Source organism: Clavelina lepadiformis, chromosome 4 (genome assembly GCF_947623445.1).
Source record: "Clavelina lepadiformis chromosome 4, kaClaLepa1.1, whole genome shotgun sequence".
NCBI lineage: Eukaryota > Metazoa > Chordata > Ascidiacea > Aplousobranchia > Clavelinidae > Clavelina > Clavelina lepadiformis.
In genome coordinates, this window is record NC_135243.1 from 20,815,942 (window position 1) to 20,835,716 (window position 19,775).

The 19,775-nt window shown below is 35.5% G+C and overlaps 1 protein-coding gene across 5 annotated transcripts; it reads right to left on the reverse strand.

Moving 5' to 3' along the window:
• Positions 1 to 364: 364 nt before the first annotated feature.
• On the reverse strand, positions 365 to 17,782 carry LOC143452388 (uncharacterized). Of its 5 annotated transcripts, none has more exons than XM_076953343.1 (18): positions 16,126 to 17,002; positions 13,541 to 13,791; positions 13,237 to 13,409; positions 12,815 to 13,035; positions 12,370 to 12,527; positions 12,013 to 12,101; positions 11,665 to 11,929; positions 10,177 to 10,815; positions 9,092 to 9,215; positions 8,809 to 8,999; positions 8,523 to 8,708; positions 7,350 to 7,484; positions 6,692 to 6,817; positions 2,947 to 6,155; positions 2,696 to 2,763; positions 2,265 to 2,326; positions 1,983 to 2,125; positions 365 to 1,828 (listed from the first exon to the last, which is right to left on the reverse strand). In XM_076953343.1, exons 2-18 carry the CDS (start codon positions 13,736 to 13,738, stop codon positions 1,573 to 1,575), a joined length of 6,243 nt encoding a protein of 2,080 aa, XP_076809458.1. In that variant the 5' UTR covers positions 13,739 to 13,791; positions 16,126 to 17,002; the 3' UTR covers positions 365 to 1,572. The 5 variants fall into 5 exon arrangements, with proteins under 5 accessions (XP_076809458.1, XP_076809457.1, XP_076809455.1 ...); XM_076953342.1 differs by having other exon boundaries at positions 2,696 to 2,820; XM_076953340.1 differs by lacking the exon at positions 16,126 to 17,002 and adding an exon at positions 17,642 to 17,782 and having other exon boundaries at positions 2,696 to 6,155.
• Between the last annotated feature and the right edge of the window lie 1,993 nt (positions 17,783 to 19,775).

The window sequence follows — 19,775 nt, forward strand, 5'->3', positions numbered from 1 at the left end:
GCTCGGGATCAAACCAGTCCCATATTTTGTTAAATGACAGCAAATATTTTACGCAACCTAGACAATAAGTAATGTATGTGAGGAATCATTTGAATACAAATAAATAGTTATCGAACACAGCTTAATTACAAAAAACTATACTATTTCCAGCCTTTCTTCCCATGGCTGGTGTTAGTATACTACGGTATACCCGCGTAAGGTCAAAACACGTTTTACTAGACCTTTAGCCGAATGTCGTTTCAATATTCGAGCCCAGATTATTACTTGAACAATGTAAATGACGTTTTACATAGCAATTGTAAGAGTTTTACGGTTCCTATTATGCTACCTACAAGCTTCGATTTCTTCAATGAAGAAGGTAAAATTGCATGGAAAGACTTCTATTGATTCAAAAGAACGAGGCAACAACTGGCTAAAACGGCAAGGTTGTTTAAAGTACGAAAATACACTGAAAAGGCAACGTCATGGGACCGGGTTAGTATAAATAACAAGTTTATAATAAAAAAGCGAATTCACTTGGCCAAGCTAATACTAATATAATACTTGTGTAGTTATAAACACAGTAACACTATCACATGGTATGAGCCACCAAAAGGGTGGTCGATTATCAACTTTAACTCGATTCCTTCAACTCGCCGAAAATCAAAAAGTGAAAAAAGCAATTACGTGTTTCAAAGCTGAAAATTTGGCATCGTTCTTTCGACTTCAAAATGATAAAAATCCATTTTCGCATTCCTGGGTCGTGATAGTGATCGAACCTGGCAGTTTTATTAAAAATGTTTGGGTCTGAAATTTCTCAGTTGTAAAAAAAATGACGCTGGTTGAAAAAAAAACGAAATTTGGGATGAAAAGTCGACCCGTGTGTGTCATGAGAAAAAGACAGGAAAATAACGAAAGTATGTTGATGAAAGGTAAATTTCACACAGTCTAAAAATATACAAATGTTACGTACTTAAGCAAAGTCGTGCACATGATTGTTGAATGGAAAAGAACTAAAAAATTTACAAATATCTCATTAAGGCGTCTTAATAACTAGTTTGTAGTAAATACGGTGCAAATATGCCAACACTTAGGCTACAGATTATATACAAAGCGGATTGATCACAAATTGCACATGCTCTTAAGCAACATAATTCTGTTACTCGGTTTACAATAAATAACGATCAGCAGTAAAGTGAGCAATGGTCACACAAAGTGCACCAGTAATAGCACTTTCTGCCAAGCATGCTTCTTAAGCAGAGTGTTCCTAGGAAACTAAGCAAACAACTGGTGAAAAGAGATGTGGTAGGTGATTGGTAGTTATCAAAATGATTTAACACTTAAACTCGGAATGCAACGGAAAGCAAACACAACAAAGACACACATAAATAACCAGTACAAGCACAAAGATAAAAAAAAAACAATAGGATCAACGCTTCACACAGGAGCAAACCTACATTGATATAATTACTTGACAAGGGCAGATGGCTTTCCAACAAAAACCACTTACAGTCTATTACAGATAGCATGCGCCAAGTATTGTTTTTAATAGCTTCCACTAGGTATGTGCGGTAACAAAACTGTAGGATGTGACTAACTGGAGGAGAAATTCGGCACCACATCCTTACCTGATCCCGGCTCGTCCAACGTTGTTGGTTGTGTGGCGCATGGAGTGCACGGAACATGTGCATCTACCCTTGAGGAATCGTGTATATGTACATTGTTGCTTTCACCCTTCGCTGTCCTTGCTATATATTTAAGCCTCTTTTGTTGCTTTCTTTTTGATCTTTGAACTTTGTCAATCTCGAGTCTTTGTTTGCGCACAAGTTCCTCCAATTCACGTTGGTTCCTGTTCAAAATATGATGTTATTTTTATGCTGCTGCACATGCAACTACTGTAGGTTGGAATATTACAAGTAAAAAAGCGGATAATCAGCTTTTGCATCGCAATAAGCAATGTCATTTTACCAGCTGTTGCTGAAATATAACCATCTAGAACCTACGACCTAAGGAGATTCATTAAGGCATCATCATCATCATCTTCTTCATCATCATCATCATCTTCTTCATCTTCATAGGTTGGAAGTACTCTGCTTCGAGAAGACATGGGCATCGGGCCATGATTTGATGGACAAGACTGGTTGACCTTCAAAGCAAAGCACATATTACAATGACACACGATATCTTCTTTTTTTTCATGGTTAAGTTACAAGAACAAAATTTTGAAGCATTGACATTTAAACATAGACAAATAATAATCATGGTTACTTAGTTTCCCTACTTACGTTGTTATATCTCGGCCCAAGGGTTTCCATACTGACACATTGTTGAATGGTAGGGATATGACCTTGATCAAACAACATATAAATAAATAAACCAATATGTTGACAGAGGAAAAGAGCCTCAGAAGAATTTACCTATTAACAGTTATTGCAGCTGTTCGAAGGGTAAAATACAAAGCATTCTGTTTACGAATGACATCACTAATGAGATAAAAAAAAAGCCTAACGAAAAAAACTACATCTATTTCAAGATGATATGTTACATTTAATGAGTTCAAAATTGTTTTTAATCACTTAGGAATTAATGAACTAAATCAATACAACACCACTCAATATCACTAAAGTTTTTAAGCAAAAAGAGGCCGCCTAATCGAGCCGATGTCTTTAATCTGACACGCATCAGTGGTTTGTTTAAAGATGTTTCAAACACTCACCAACACTTGAAGACGAGCTGCGATACCTACTGGTACTCAAGGTTTGATTTTGCTGTGCCTCCACTTGGCTTTGTTGTGGATTTGGTATAAAAGCAGCATGGTTATTCACACCATGGTCAGACATGCTTGAATTAGACCGAGTTATAAAAGGTTGGCTGTTAACTGATGTGGTACAGTTTGGATGCACTAAAATGCGGTCTGATATTTCCAGAGAAGGCAATAGTTGGATGTAATAGGAGTGTGGTACGTACCTGAACACATACGGATCCAAAACATACATTGGATAAATCACGTATTGCTGTTGCTGGTCTGATTGTCGGTCTTGCTGGATGATGGAGTCACTCGCATGAGAGGTTTCAGAGGGGTTCGGAATTCTTTCCCCATCACGTTTCTTGGGGACCTTGATTGGAGTCGATTTTTTGCGAAAACGAAAATGCAATTGATCGTGGCTTGTACTCGGCACCATATACTCTGCAGGTCCATTAAGATCTTGACTGAATGAAGATGGTGAAATCTGGAACCTGTCAAAGAAAGGAGTCGAATACTGTGATTGTTTACCATGTTCTGATAGTGCTTTATCATTGGTATGGCTGCCATTCATGACATCACCATTTTCCACAGCATGGCCCATAGTCTCAGAGCAGTTCAATGATGTCTGTGATGTTTTGAAAGTCTTTGTGAAACTCTGTCTTATCTTGTCTGAAACTTTCTTCACTTGGAATCGATTTAAACTGGTATTAGCAGCAGGCATAGAGGTGGCTGCAGCTTGCAAGCCAGTCGGGGAACCGTTTTCCTTTAAACCAGCATCAAACAAGCGATTGCTTTCCTTGTGAGTAATATCATACAAAGAATCAGATTCCACAACGTTTTCTGATTCGATTTTCTTCAGCTCACTGACGTTTTGGCCAAGAATTTCTCTATCTGGGCTTTCTGAGGCTGACTGTGCATGTGATAAAATGTTAAACACTTTATTTTTCTCCATTGTCGGAATCATTAATGAGTCTGGCATATAGGCCACCGACTGACCAAGTGTGACTGGGACAGATGGTTTGGTCTTGGAAGGGACACTGGATTCACATGAAGTGGCATAATCACTACCCAGGAATTCGTGATCTGGTAGTTTTGAAGGGGTGTCAGTTGTCATATTGGAGGTCACCGTAGAATAACCATTTGCATGAGCAGTAAAATGGTTTCTTTGAAAATGGGCGGTTTCATTTACTGAAGCAGGTGGAATCGAATTGACGACAAATTTTGTATAGCTCTGTGCTTGTTGTTGTGGTTGACCACTGGAAGCTGACTGTGCAAGTGGTGACAACTTGTTGCTGCTTGCTTGTGACTTAACTGTGGCTTGGGAACACAAGACATCGGCAAGATGTCTATTTACAGATTGTACTATAACAGACTTGGACTCCTTTACGGAGCATATTGAACCAATTCCCTTTTGGCTGGTTACCATTATGTTGGATGTACCTGGCCATTTTGCATTCTGTTTTACTTGTTGCATGTTCGTCATGGTATCGTTAGTGATACTGCCAATGCTTACCAAGCTGGTTCCATTTGTATTGTTAGAAGAGCACCGTGCAGGAGGAATTAATTGATTCAAGCTTGCAGTGCTGGTTTCAGTATTGGAATTGATATCCAATGTTTCGAGGTGTTCTAAGAACATCTCGCTCAACTTATCTTGGACCTTGGTCACCTGGAAACGGCCTAAACCGTTTTGAGCAGAAGGCACAGCAGTGGTTGCCACTTTCAATCTAGCTGATGTAATGTCCTTCCTCAAACTGGCTTCAAGCTGGCCACAGCTTCCCTCTTGAAGAGCTTTTACAGAAGGTTCTGACACATACAATGAAGAATCAACAGCCCTTTCGGGGTTGAATTGGTTAAGTTCCCTGATATTTTGAAAACATTTGTTGGTGTCTTGGATGCAGATTTCACGATTCAAATCTTGAACCGAGGGCTTTGTCTGTGACAAAATTACTGGCAAGCTTTGCGCAACTTCCACTGGCTCCACTGTGTTACCAGGCCCATTCGATATATATAAAGCAGCGCTTTCCGATAAGACATTAGCTTGTGAAATTGATAAGGATGGTTGTGAAATCACCTGTGATAATGTTGTGTTCTCAGGACATTCAACGACAGTTGAAACACTTGTATTGGTCGTATGACCACTGACAGATTGTGTAGATGAAGAAAGTTCACTGTGATCTATTATACTTTGGATATTGGCGGCAGCACTGTTTGCCGCAGAAGCCGGAAATTTAAGTGAAGCCGGCAAAATTGGATTCTCAACATGGGAAGGGTGAAAAACTTCTTCAGTCCCTTCTGGGAACGACTGAGCGCAAATTTGTTTGTGTAAGTCAACGGTGTTTAATTTTTTGTTTTTCTCATCTGGTACAGAGGACACGAAATGATCCAGCGTAACTGGTAATTCTGGAATAGTCGACTTGGCTATAAAAGAGAATCTGGTATCAAGGGCATAAGCAGTACTCAATGATTCATTGTCGAGTAAGCTTATAGATGTGTCAGTTGTCACACGTGACGTCGAAGTATAATGGCCATTTACATCAGCAGCATAGTTTTGCAAATCGAATGCTTCATCTGCAGAAGCAGGTGGTACTAAATCTGCAACAGAGTTTGCATGATTCTGTGATAGTTGTTGTATAGGTTCAATTAAAAGCGACTGATGTAGTGATGAAGACTTGCTGTGGCTTGCTTGTGCCATAAATGTAACTTCACAGGAGGAGACATTGGAAAACTGACTATTTACCGAATTTGTCGTAACAGGCTTGATTTTCTTTATGCAGAATTTTGGTTCAACTTCGTCTTTACTACTTGTCACTGAATTGGCCGTAGCTGGCAATGTTATATTCTGATTAACTTGCAGCAAAGAACTGGTCACGTTCATGACACTGCCAGTGCTTGCCAAGCTGGCGGTATTAGATTTATTAGAGGAGCGCTGCAAGGAAAGATTCATGGGCAAATCGTGACCGTTGCATATATCTCTAACAATATCAGTACTTTGATGGGGTGATGTCATGTCAGCAACACTGGCTTTAGTCTGAGATTGAATGATGGTTTTGGGCAATCCAGAATCTGATTCAAGCTGGTAAAGTGAAATCTCATCTCCTAACTTAAGTTCAGGCGAACCAAGAACAAATTTCTTTTCAGCTGTTTTATATTTGTCGAGGTGAGATTTTGGTGCTGATATGTCCACATTCTTTGTGTTTGTGGCAGCTGCTAGGACTGGAGCGGGTGAAACTTGAAGATGAGGTGAATAGACATAGTTCAACTCCTGCTTTCGTTTGTCCAGGTCTATGTTGCAGCATTCAATAATTTTTTTGGCTTCCACACAGACACTTCTGACTTCTGCCTTAAAAGCTTCCATGTGGCTTCCCCTTAAATAGTTTGCTCGGTTCATCTTGGCTGCTATTTCATCAGGTGCATTTTCATCAACGATAAACTGAAAAGCCCAAAAAAGAATTTGAATAACCTGTGGTTCCTAACATTTTACACTAGACGCTGTGATGCAGCCCAATAATAGTGCAGCCAGCAATAATGCAGCCCAGTTTCGGATTTAATAAGCGGTGGTTTTTTTTAACAGGCTCAACTAAACTTAAGGTAAAACAACAAATTTGGAAGGTGAAAATATCATTACTAAATTAATTTAATTATCATTTATTTAAAACCGAAAAATGTAGCACTGTGGTTTCTTTAGATGAAAAGGTCTTCCAAAGATAAAAATTCATTTTGGTTTTCACAGCATTAATCACAATCATGTATATATCATATTATACTAGTTGTGATAGGTTGACAAATTAGACAATGCACATAAAATCGAAAATGGATTTATAAGCGGAGTGTGGATTTGTTTACCAAAGATTTTATAAAGTATTTAAAAATGGGAAGAATCCCACAAACAAATTGGATCCAACAGACAGATGGATCTATGAAGCAACTTTTACTGTATCAGTAGATTAAATCCTAAGAATAGCTTACCTTGAATGTGACAGTTTGGAGATTGTATGTCGTTAAAAGGCATTCAACTTTAACCTGATTTTCTTTAATGTAATTAAGACTAACAACTGTAAGACGAGGCTTACCATCAAACTCACCATCTTGAACCTAAGGACACAAATTACACTTAAATCATGATAGATTTCCTATGGATTTTATGTTTGGCACAGTAGGTACCAGCTATATACACACACCCTGCATTTACATTTTTAATTTATGTAACATTTTGCTTCCTGTGCATAGAACGCTTGATCAATTCAACTGCTATCTGTACCACACAGCGAGTATTTATAACAAAGCTCATATGGTTATCTTACGCGTAGATTAAAGAGATTATATTCATAGGTGAATGACCTTCAATCGAACATTGGAAAATAGATATATTAAAGGTGTTGAGTTTTAATAATGTTAACAAAAGATGTTTCTTACAACATGTAAAAAATAATTATACATAACAAATGGAATAACTGGTTGCAAGATTATATCTATTAACAAAAGAATACTGTAAATAGTTTTCCTATAGTCCAAAAAAATAGTACAACTATACTATATTATGCCACAGAATTTAGCCACGATCAATGATATAAGTAATGTAAAAGTACTTTGACAGGGCTACACTGCAATAAAAATCAGCATTTACCTTCTTGTAAATGGAAGCCAACTGTTCCATAAAACTGAAACGATTTTCTTCTAGTAGAACGTTTTGCAAAATTAATCTGTTGGCAACATCAGATGCTGATTCCACATTCATATGAGCTATAAAATCGAATACCTCCTGCAATTGACATACACAGGTTACATTTTTCACGTTTTTACAAACTTTCAAGAACAAAATTGGGGTTGTTGCATTGGAAAAAATTGCAGCATTCCACTGTTATAATAATACTTGGTACTTTCATAGTGTTATTCTTTAACAGAAAAGTGAGGTGCTGGTGCTAAAAAAGTTGACCTAACTCATATCAGTACAATATTGGACTGGACCGAGCTGGCGCCAACTCTAAAGGCAATAAGCTGTAGCTTAGCAATACTTTCTACATCCACCAGCATGCATAAGTACACCGACAACAGTTAGATTGAATGTAACTTACACAAGTTGGCTGCTTTGCACTTAAAAAAATTAGGGAAATCTATTTCTTGTGGCGTGCACAAAAGGCCTCTTATGATCCAAACACACATAGATTATATAGTGTGATGTCAAAATTGTCATCACTGGTGTAGGTCCACCGCAATTGTGATAACTATTAGCACATTTCTAACAAATCTACTTTGGTTTATGGTCCACTTGTTTGGCATTTATTCCTCATTTTGCTTTGGCTCAACAAAACTTGCCATAACAATGACGGTTTAAACCATAGGTGTCAAACTCCCAGCCCGCGGCCCACATCCGGCCCGCTTTACAATAAAACTTGGCCCGCAATGCTATTTTATACATTGAACTATTTCCGGCCCGCGAGATCATTGTGCAGTATAACTTACTTTTTTCAAGAAAGAAACAAGATTATAACAAATCGCACAATACAGCAGCACAACAGTTGCCTCATCATACGATAGAACAAATCGATTTATTCCCAGCCAAAACCGTCAAAAAAAACAAAAATTTGGTGCTGTTTCGCTGACTGTTCCAATTCATATACTCATGTCACGAAACGTTCAATCAAGTTTTATCCTTACGGCCCGCGGCGATAAATAAGTTTTGAGTTTTGGCCCCTGTGGCGATTGAGTTTGACACCCCTGGTTTAAACTAACAAACTGAGGGCAGACTTCATTCAAATATGTTGAAGTTTTAAGTCCAAATCAAATTCAAAATGTGTACCTGGCCTTGACGTTCAAGTTGACATTTAATGGTGAGTGTTTGCAAGTCGCCATTTTTAAAACCTGTCTGGCTCACTTCAGTTTCCCCACAAGAAACTACTCCATTTTCACCATCTTTGATTTCAAAATGATCAGCCACTCCATCCGCTACCAGTGGTGCATTTTGGTTGATATCCACGCCATCAATCTACCATTACATAAGCATTAATAGCATTGTGTGCGCAATGGATTAGTTTTCTCGTTAAAATTATGTATTTACAACAAAATGCAGTTAATGACAATATTACCTGAATCAAAATAACTCTAACTTTGTCATAAGAAGTTCCATTTTTCTTTGGACGTGGGGAATTTTTGTCACCTTTGTGATCTTTTGCTGACCTATCACCTGTGCCATTGCTGTAGACCTCTTTCTTAAGATGTACAAGATTTGCTTGCTGAACACTTCTCATATTACTTGATGTCAACTGTAGTTGAGAAGCTACAAACAATTGTTTAAAATAACGCATGAGATAAGGAGTAGAAAATTTTTTCAAAGAATGAGCTACAGTCAAAAGAAACAGTTTTAATCACCTGCAGAGTGCAGCACATTACAATGGCTGGGTAAGTGAATAATCGACTTATTAGTGGTTGCTTGTTCACAATTGGCTGCCGTTGACAACTGGCAAAAAATTGGCTGCTGTTGAGGTTTGTTTGTCTGAAAAAATACATAAGATTACCATATATATACATATATATATAGATATTATGAAAAGTACAAAAGAGACTTTTATATATATATTTATATATATATGCATGTTTTATTTTAACGCATATCCAGTCAAGTGTATTCACATGTGTAGGGATGGGCTGATACGAACCCAAACCCGAATAGATTCGCCGAATATCGCCTTTATCGAAGATTCGGGCGAACACGAATACCAAAACTGGCGAACCCGAACACAATATTACTTATAAATTTACTGACTTTCGTAAAAATTGACATAATCGACAATACTAAACTAGAGTCAGCAGTACTTACAATGAACGTCATTTTCCTTACGATTTTACTTTTTCAATCGTTTTTAAACACTATTTTTTGAAAGAAAGCGATTAGTTTATCGATTAGTTGAAGTCAAAATATGTTGAACATTAGTTGAACATAACTTGAGTCTCAAAATTGCAGACTTCCGAAGAATAACCAGCCAAGCCTGATCTTAAAATTACATACGCTTATATATATATAAAAATATGTGTGGTAGGAGTTTCACTAGTTATAGTTTGAAGTACTTTCATCAGTGACAGCACATTATACATTCTTTCATGTATTCTGTAATATTGGGAGTAGAGTAGTTAACATTGCATATTTAACAATTTGTCAAAATAAGCGCCACAAATAATATTTTGTTCTACAGTGCTGTATCCAACATGTACAAAAACAGAGAAAAAGGTATTTTTGTTTTGGGAAATCTTTTACATCTACTAATTTTTATACTCAGTACTTTACGGTATAATTAAATATATATCACTTTTGCAAAATCTTCATTAAGGAGGTCAAATCTTGATAAAAAAAACAAAAAAAAAGTAATTAACTGCTTCAATAAATTGAACCAGCAAAAACAATAACAATAGATCACACTAAGATTGTTATTTGAAAACAATTTATTGACTTGTCTCACCTGCTTTACATGCTGCTGTTGAAATTGTGGAGGTACTTGATTCCCATTCCTTACATTTTGTTGAATTGGCTGCCGTGGTGGAGGTTGAAATACCTGTGTACCTGGAAACTGGTTTTCGTGTTGAAGAAGGAACTGCTCTTGTTGAGGAACTTTAAGAACTTGCTGAAACTGTATTCGTTGTTGTTGTTGTTGAATTTGTTGCTGACCAAGCTGTTGCTTTATTTTAATATTTTCTTTTTGTTTTCGGTGTTTCTTTTCCTCGATATGAAACTGCATTTGATGTTGTTGTTGTGGTTGATGCCCATTCGTTATATTTTGTTGTTTTTGCAGCTGCATTTGTTGAATTGGCTGCTGTGTTGGACTTAGACTTAAGGGCGAAGAGAGAAACTGGTTTTCACGTTGATAAGGAAACTGCTCTTGTTGAGACACTACAACAATTTCTTGAATTTGCTGTTGTTGTTGCTGTTGTTGTTGTTGAATTTTTTGCTGAGCCAGTTGTTGCTGTTTTTCGAAATTTTCATTTTGTTGTTGGCGTTTCTCTTCCTCTATACGTCTCTCACGCTTGATGTTGGTCAGACACAAAGTAATAGATTTTGCAACAATATTAACGTCATCAACGTGTAAGATTCCATTTTGTACCTGGTAAAATATTCATAACCTTATGTTATCTCATGAAACTATGAACACAAACCACTTCCAGATCATTAGGCGGTGATACCAATTAAGCAGATCTACATATTTTTGGCATAATACACTGTTCTGTTATCAAAAGACTAACAACAGGAAATTAAATGCTGGTTATCAGTTTACAATATGAAGTATCAAAGCATGAAAGCAATGTTGTGGTATTTTCAATCTTCTATCACCATTAGACAATCTTTGGTAAATATCACAACCATCTAGTTACCATTTATCACTTTATTTGAACAACCATATATTTTGCTACCTTATGTTGCTGAAGTATGTTTAAGCTCAGTAGTTGAAAAAATTTTTGATGCATTTGTGTGTTTTAAATTGGATGTTAAATAAACAAACAAATATTGACCAAAAAAATCCCACAATGTAAAATTCTATGTCAACAAACGTAACTATAAACCAAACAAAACTAACCACTTTTCATTGTTGCCTCATAATTAATTACCCTAGTTGATGAAGTATATAACTGTTGGACATAAACAAATTCAAATTCCTGCTAATGCATTTTAGTGAAGAAAATAGAATTCCTTCATTCATTTAATACCAACATATACAATACAAATTATACATGTAAATGTTAAAAACTATAGGGAACACTGAAACAAATTAGACATTTTGGTAATAAAAAATAAATGCAGCTCGCCAATAATGTTTTAATTTTGTTTGACAATGACCAAAATAGGGCTTAATTGAGACATGTATATACTATATACCATTTATTACAAAATCTAATACTATATTTTCTGATTTTGAAGGTATGCAAAGAACTGGTAGGTTTTGGCATGGTCTTACCATATCTTTTGCAACTTCAACTGGAATATCTTTGATGATGTCAAATTCAAACTCTACATCCTCATCATCCTTATGCTTTTGTTTGAGTTTCTGGGCATCTTCTATGATCAATCTCAAAGTAACTACATCACTTGACCTCCTGGATTCTGCATCAACTGGATTCATCTCAGAAACACCATTTGGTTCATGCTGTGATATAAGCACTACCTTCACACCAGTCACTTCGGCAAAGAAAGGCTCGATCAGAAGTTGCTGAGTAGTATACCTGGGACATAAGAGAAAAAGTAATCTTATTTTTCTGCAGTGAATAACAAAAATAAAAACATTTCTTTTATTATAAGAAAGAACCTTTTGGTTTTGTCACGTTGAATGCAGTTTGAAATAATGCGTTTTTCCTCTTCGTCTTGCACTTTACCATAGCTTTCTGGTAGAACACCCTGAAAGAGATCAGTTATATATGTATTTGAACACTGTGCTTTTGTGTTGACAAGATACTACAAGGAATACAGTTAAACACTTTCTGCCAGTTCAACCAGTCAATTGTTTATACTTTATTGTATTTGCTAAAACAAAATATTTTGTGAAAAAAGCAAAACGTGCGACATCCATACGACTTGACAGTAATCAGCAGCGCTTGAGGAATAAAAACAGTTTAAAACAAAAAAATCTTGACTCATCGGACTATTTTTCCGTTTTCAACTTTACCTGAGTTACTTTGCGAAAAATTTGTGCAGCATTAAGGCATTCATAATACGGATAATCTCCTGTTATCATTTCCAACATACACATTCCAAAGGCATATATGTCAATACTCTCATCATAGTGTTCCTCATACATTTCAGGAGCCATGAATTCTGGAGTACCTGAAAAACAAAATTTCAACTTATATATGCATGTATGATGATATTAAATATAAATTCACAAATATAAATAATAGCATGATTGTGATAACACCCGCAAACATTATGTTAATAATATAATATATATACTAATTAATTAATAATTAAATATACTAATAATTTATTAATATATTATAATTATATCAATGTCTGTACCTCTGTAGTGTAAATTTATAGAACACTAAACAAAGAATACAATAATCATTATTGTCACAAAACTGCCTTTGCAATAATTATACTTTGCCACAAACCTATCACACTTTTTGCAAATGACGTTCTCTTTAATGTTGCAAGTCCGAGATCTCCAATTTTGACTGAACCAGTAGGACCAGTAATAAAGATGTTGTCACACTTTAAATCACGATGAATAATGGGAGGTTTGCGAGTGTGCAAAAAATTAAGACCTTTTAAGATTTGTCTACACCAGCTACGAAGTACTTTGGGTTTCATAGATTTGAAACGCTTTAAATACCTGAAAAGCAGCAAAAAATTAGCATTCAAAGATGCCTTGGTACAGTTAAACATTTCTTTGCACTAAAAGGTGAAAATATTTTAACTCTGGAAAAACTATAGACTTGGCAGCTGATTATAATAACAAGTACTTGGATATCAAAATAAAGAAACATGTTTCATGTAACTTCAAATCAGTTCAAGAATGTGCTTAAAAACTGACGTTTTCAATGTTCCAGATGTCATTAATTCAGTAACAAGAATGATGCACTTCTTTCCATTTTGTGGTTGGTCCCAAGAATCATAAAAGCGAACTATATTAGGATGTTGAAGACCTTTCAACAGTTCAGCTTCTTTACGAAAATGGAGTTGATCACTTTTTGAAAGTTTGTGGTGCTAAACAAAAGTCTGTTGCAGTGTTTGAACCAAACAAAATGCTAATATATGAAAATATAACACAAATACAAGATAAAATAAAATGTGATATATATATGATTTTAAAAGAAATTGTGAACAACTAAACCTACATGCAGCTCACACCAAGCCACAGCTACTCCAGTATCAGTGTCCAACCCTTTGTACACGGTCTTAAAGCTTCCTCTTCCCAATTCTATGTTAAGTTTTAGAAATCCTGAGTCTGGTGACTCGCCAATCGTCTTCCCTTCCTCTTCTACTTCCCTCCTTTCATCTGCTTCCATTGAAGCTGCTGTTGTTAAATTTATCATTTCTTTTTTATCACTTGCAAGAGTATCACCACCTGTTACGTTTTATAATTCATCTAAAAATACAAATTTGAAATATAGTCAGTTGGGGCAAAAAAAAACATAGGGGTACTTGGGGTAAAAAAGGACAGCCCCCCCAACTCCCCCTAAGAATGATTTTTTTGAAAAAGCTTTGCATGGTTAGAAACATTATTTATTTGCATAGTTTTTTAACATACAATACAGGTCTAGAGGTAAGTACTCTTCAGGAACTATGCAAATCACTAAATTGACCCAAAAACGGTCCAAAAAAACTTTTTTTGCTCTTTACTAAACTTTTTGTGGATCGAAAACGATGGTTAAAAATCACAATCTTTTTATGTGTATCTACATGATATTTTAGTATGATTGTACTCCAGTACTTCAATTTTGATTGCTGTTAACCTTTCATTCTATTCTATGTTGTCTTTTTTTACCCCAAAACTACACAATGTGTTGGGGCAAAAAAAGACAGTTGTTTTTATTTTCCCTGTGCTTGTTTTTTTTACCCCATCTTTAATAACTTTCATTTTAGAACGATTTTGGTTGCTATAAGGAATTAAACTAGAACTTTAATGCTTTACTTACATTGTCTCAGTTTCCTGATCTCTAGTAAATACATTAATCCTAATGTACTGATGATTCATTTGAAATTAAGTTAAGCGAGTGAAGTTAAGCGTTAAGTTTTACTCTCCAATCATTTTGTGTTGTTCTTTGTAGTTAATTGATTTATGTACCATTCCACTTTGTTGAACTCCTGCCAAATAGCCATTCAAAAGCTTAATCTTCTTGTAAGCATTTACCAGTTTCAGAAGTCTCTGTTCAGTGGTAGTTTAACCAGTCCTTGTAGCATTGTGTTTCTCCAAAAGATGAAGAAGGCAATCCAATTTTGGAAAAGACCAGTCCACAGGAAACTGAATGGTCAAGTAATGTGGAAGAAATGCCATCCACCTCATCAATCCGCAACATTTAAGCTGTTTCCACACCGTCGACGAGCACCACAGTACAATCACGGATCAGAACAACAAAGGACATCATCAATGAGTTGCAACTTCACGCTCCCGAAGGGATGAAGTATGAAATACGGCTTGTGTCAAAAGATGAATCGGTTTCGATAGAAAGTGTGTTAAAATCAAGGGGACGACAAACAAATGACAAGAAGAAAAAAAGAAAGAGTGAAGATGAATGGAAGCATTTTAACAAATGAAGAATTTAACGAGCAAGTTGAAAACTTTGAAGCAAATGGAACAATTGCAAAAAAGAGAAAAGCTGGGAGAAGGAAAAGGAACGCAGACGAAGATGAAGAAATAAATTCACTGGACTTGGAGAAGGAGGAAGAAATAGAAAGAAGGATGGAGCGGGAAATTCAAAGACAAATGGATGAAGACATGAGGAGAGTAGATACAGAGGATGAGATGGTAGAAGAGTCTGACGATGAATCTGAAGAAATTAATGACAAAACAAGAGAAGACACAGTTGTTAGAATGGAAGATGTAGAGGAAGAGAGAAGAGATGTAACTGAAGAAAGTGTAAATGAACAGAAGAAAGAAAAGAGAACAATTAAATTGGAAATAAACAAAAAGCAAGTTGGAAAGTACTTTGCAGTGTTTTGGGAGAAGCCAAAAACATATTATTGGGGAAAACTTCTGAAGGCCTTCAGAGACGAGGTTGATGTAAAAATTGAGCAAGCTGAAGCAAGCATTTAAGTTTTGGGACAAGAAATCAACTTCAGAAGATGCAGTGTATTGGGACTGGCAAACAAAGGAAGACATAGATATAGTCACCATTGAAAATTGTTTTTGGGGTCCTTCAACCGCAGTGTTAACTTCTGTCGGACGTGCAAAATCATATTTTGGTTTTGCCGAAGAAGAGGAAGTGAAAGAAAAATTTGTGTTCCTAAGCAAATATGGACTTCATAATGCATAAACTTTTTTGTTTGTTTGAGCAAGATATTACAGTTTCATCCTCATCTGTATATATTGCTATTTCTTCTGCTTTGTGTTGCTTTTAATAAACAAAATTTGCTGTCGAAATTGATTGTTTTTTTTTACCCAGTGCATGGTTTTTATTGCCCCAAACACTGGGGAAAAAAAGCAACACAAAATATTCGATAAAAATAAAAAGAATAAACATAATGCTCCAATTTTTTGGATACATCAATGGAATATTAATATTGATCAATAGAGGGTAAAACTTGACTTTTTGGCCTATTTTTTAGCGAGAAAATCAAAAGTTTGTCAATTTTGAATTTTTTTGCCCCACTTGACTATATAGCAAACAAAACCAGCAACTTTATTAAGTTGGATAAAAAATTAAACCACAACAAACACTGTATATGTAAAAACATTTACAGCTTTTTAAAAGTTCTAAACCTTTCTTAGTTGAACCACTTAAAGATGACTGGTGTTCTGTCATAAGATATATGAGCATGAATTGATAACAGAAATATGCTTCTTAACTCTAATTTAGTAGAAAACAAGGAACTTAATTTGTTAATGAGCTCACAAGTTCAAAAATTTTACTTAATATGCATAGACTAAATACTTAAAATAGAATAATAAGCGAACAATAAACAATTTTATTTGCAATGGTTAACAAAACAATATTTTGCAAAAACCACCAAACTTTTACCCAATTTTTTATTAAGTTGGAAATAATGATTTAAAAGGATCACAGATTCAATATATTAAATATTGTTATTGGAAGTGCAGCATTTGCATGCACTTTACATTTTTCACGTTCACATCGAGAATTGTTATATACCAAAAAAGCAAGTAGAGTTTTAATAAAGAGTGCTGAGATGTTTGAACACATGTTATATTGCCCAAATTTCTAGTTTTTACAAGCATGATTTCACGTTTGAATATTAAAAAGCTATAACTCGGCGTACACATGAAAACACTGGTTGGGTTTATAATAGTAATGGATCTTGTATGTGCGCGTGCCACTCGTTTTTAACTTTGCTATAGAATTGCATGTTTAGACTCTATAAACACTTTAACGCAGTCTTTTTCAACCTGTGAGACTGTACACACTAGTACACATAGAAAAAATATAGTGCAGATAAATTTGTTTTTCTAGTTTTCGGTTATTCTTTAGCAATGCTGATTGGTTGTGCAAGTTTGGTGTTTTCACGTTCACTCTGATGTCGGACCATGGTAGAGGCAAGCGCATCCATAAAATATATTGCACAGTTACCATAAAGCAAATCAACTTTTGTTAATACAGCTTCAATGAAAAAGATTGCCATTACAAAAAAATCTTGACAGAATGTTGAAGTGGCAAAGAAAAAACAACAGCAAAGCAATGGAGCATGCTGATATCATATCATAACAAAGCGATTGTTTAACTCGATGCTTTATAGTTAGTCAAAAAGGGGTTGGATGTTATTATGGACACAAGAATGTGGATTTTTCTTGTATCAACACAAAAATGGAAATTATGACTAAATGAATTAGGTTTAAAGAGTGAAATAAAATTTGTTGAAATATTTTGTCATTGGCCTGATCTGACCATTAACTTTGTACGCTCAAGAAAATGATTTACTTAGATTCTTGCATATTCCAGCTCTCAAAGTTCGTTTTTTGTGCACACATCACTAATGAAACGTTAGAGACCGAAGTTACTGGTGCATGGGATCGTTTGACCTGGATTAACCTGAAGACTATACATTCGCGTACTCGGACTGTTGTGAAATGGATAAGATTGAAAACAAATTTTAAATTTTTTTAACAGTATCGTTACGTAACACTCCATTCGTTTGTATACGGAGCATTGCACAAACCCATGCAATCAGCAAGAAAGCCTTTAACCAGGTTAGGTCAAACTATGGTAATGAAATGTCATAAAAAGTAAACCGAGAAATTAGTATGGTATGATATCACAAACCTTGTCCTCAGACTGAGGAAAATGTTACCACAACTTATACTCGGCAGTGATTCCTCATTGCTCGGCTACCTATCTTATTTTTGTTCAAGTTCCGAAAGATGCACACATTTTTCATTATTGTTTGTAGGCCTATTACCTGAATTTGGATCTGTTTATCAAGAATAATGAACAAAAGTAAGCAATGTTAACACCTTGCTCAAGGAAATGGTAGCACAACTGGAAATCAAATCAGGTAGGCATTTGGCCTTTAGTAGTTTAATCCTGACAAAACTTTCGCGTAAAGCAAAGTAAAACTCCTATGTAATGTTTTAAGAGTATGATAAGTGCACTGTAATTTGTTTCTGTATGGGTCGAATTGGGGTTACAAATAAAGGCTAACACATATAGAAATTGTTTTATAAAAAGTTTAGTTTTAGTAAGTAGTAGGCTTTGAATAAAAGACAAAATCGTCAGCTCGCCAAAGGTTTTACAGATTGCACTGCATCTCCTGCAGATGAGAATCTCGTGACACTAAGAAGTGCGAACCGTCATCAAAAAGGTTGAAAAGCAGTGTTTTAACGGATACAGAAACCGTTTTCGCCTGCTATTAAACCTTACAAATCTGTTTAACATAAAGCTTTTATAAGTTTTGGTACTATGCCAGGGCTCCTGGAAACCAAAGTCTAGTTATCTTTTCGTTATCAAACTTCACACACAGAAACAGTTACCGGTAGCCTAACCCGGACACGCACATAGCCTTCTCTTATGAATGAATAAATTAATTGTTCTAAATTATTTATTGATCAAGTTGTTTTTGAAAACAACGACAACGAATACCGGTAGTTAAGGTAACTAACAGATGGATCTAAGGCTTCACACTTATAGGCTAGCGGTATTTTTTAAACATCCTTCACTACTCTAAATATATTTCTGCGTTTTGTTTAAAAATTACCGCTTGAGTATCGTCACTACTCAACAATATGTATCCCAATTTCCCAACCTTCAACTCCATCTGTGAAGTGGCAACTGACAATGGAGACACGAGGTATCAGAATTCACGAGGACCGCGAAAAAAGAAATTAAAACGGACGAAGCAAAAACACATGTTAAATTTCGGATGAAGAACTGAACGTAAATCATTCTCTCACAATAAAAACAAAAAACTCAAGTAGATCTGGTTTTAAAAATAGGTTCAGCAAAATTAAATTAATTTTTTTCTAACTATATTTTACGATACTGATTAAATCTCCGGTGTTACCTACATTTTTCATGCTTTCAACTTTTTTCACTAAGTGCCATGTGCTGAAAAGTTAACCAGTGTCCGGGCCACTAGCTATGTGGTAAGATCGCTGCTTTGCCTACAGCGCAATAAATATCATAAAGACCATTAACAAAGGTATTGGCGGCAAAATGCATTTTCTAACTAAAAATGTTGAATAGCTAGTAGGCCAAGAAAAATATCGTCCAAAGCAATAAAAAACCACACAAGTGTGGCGACTCGTTGCCCCTACAAATCTAACAGGTAGCACAAACGCAAAGTTTACACCACCCAGCGCTATATTAAACAATAAGCCATAAAAGAATTATTCTAATGATTTTATTGCATAAATGGGCCGATAAAGGATGGCAATATTTCAACGTTTTTCGTGTGAGCAGTGATGTGATGCGAAAGACATCGCAAAAATGTTTGTCAGTTATTCTGGTTTTCAGTATATTTAGATTAAGATTTTTCATAATATGTCACATGTCATAACAATGAAGATATTTGCCTTACGTACGTGCATTCGAAAAGTTCCTTTGGTTCTGCCATATTTGATGTAACACGTAACAGCGCTTAACAGTTAACTGCAGTGTACAGGCACTACAGGGTTTCGTGAAAGGTGGATCCATAACAAATTACAGTATTGTGTATTTCTTGTGATGCATAAAGTTTAAATAACTACGCAATATTTGCTCAATAACGTACCGTAACTTAGCTCACCTTACAATTAACGAATGCAAGTTAATAAATACCGCTAAAAACTTTGAAAAATAATTTGCACCTGAATAGTTTTAAGGTGAACAGTTTTATATAGGCCATATTGAAATAAAGTTTGTTAGACTTAAATTTCCAACGTTTGTTTCGTTATCTTTGGTACGAAGTTACGTGTGAGCT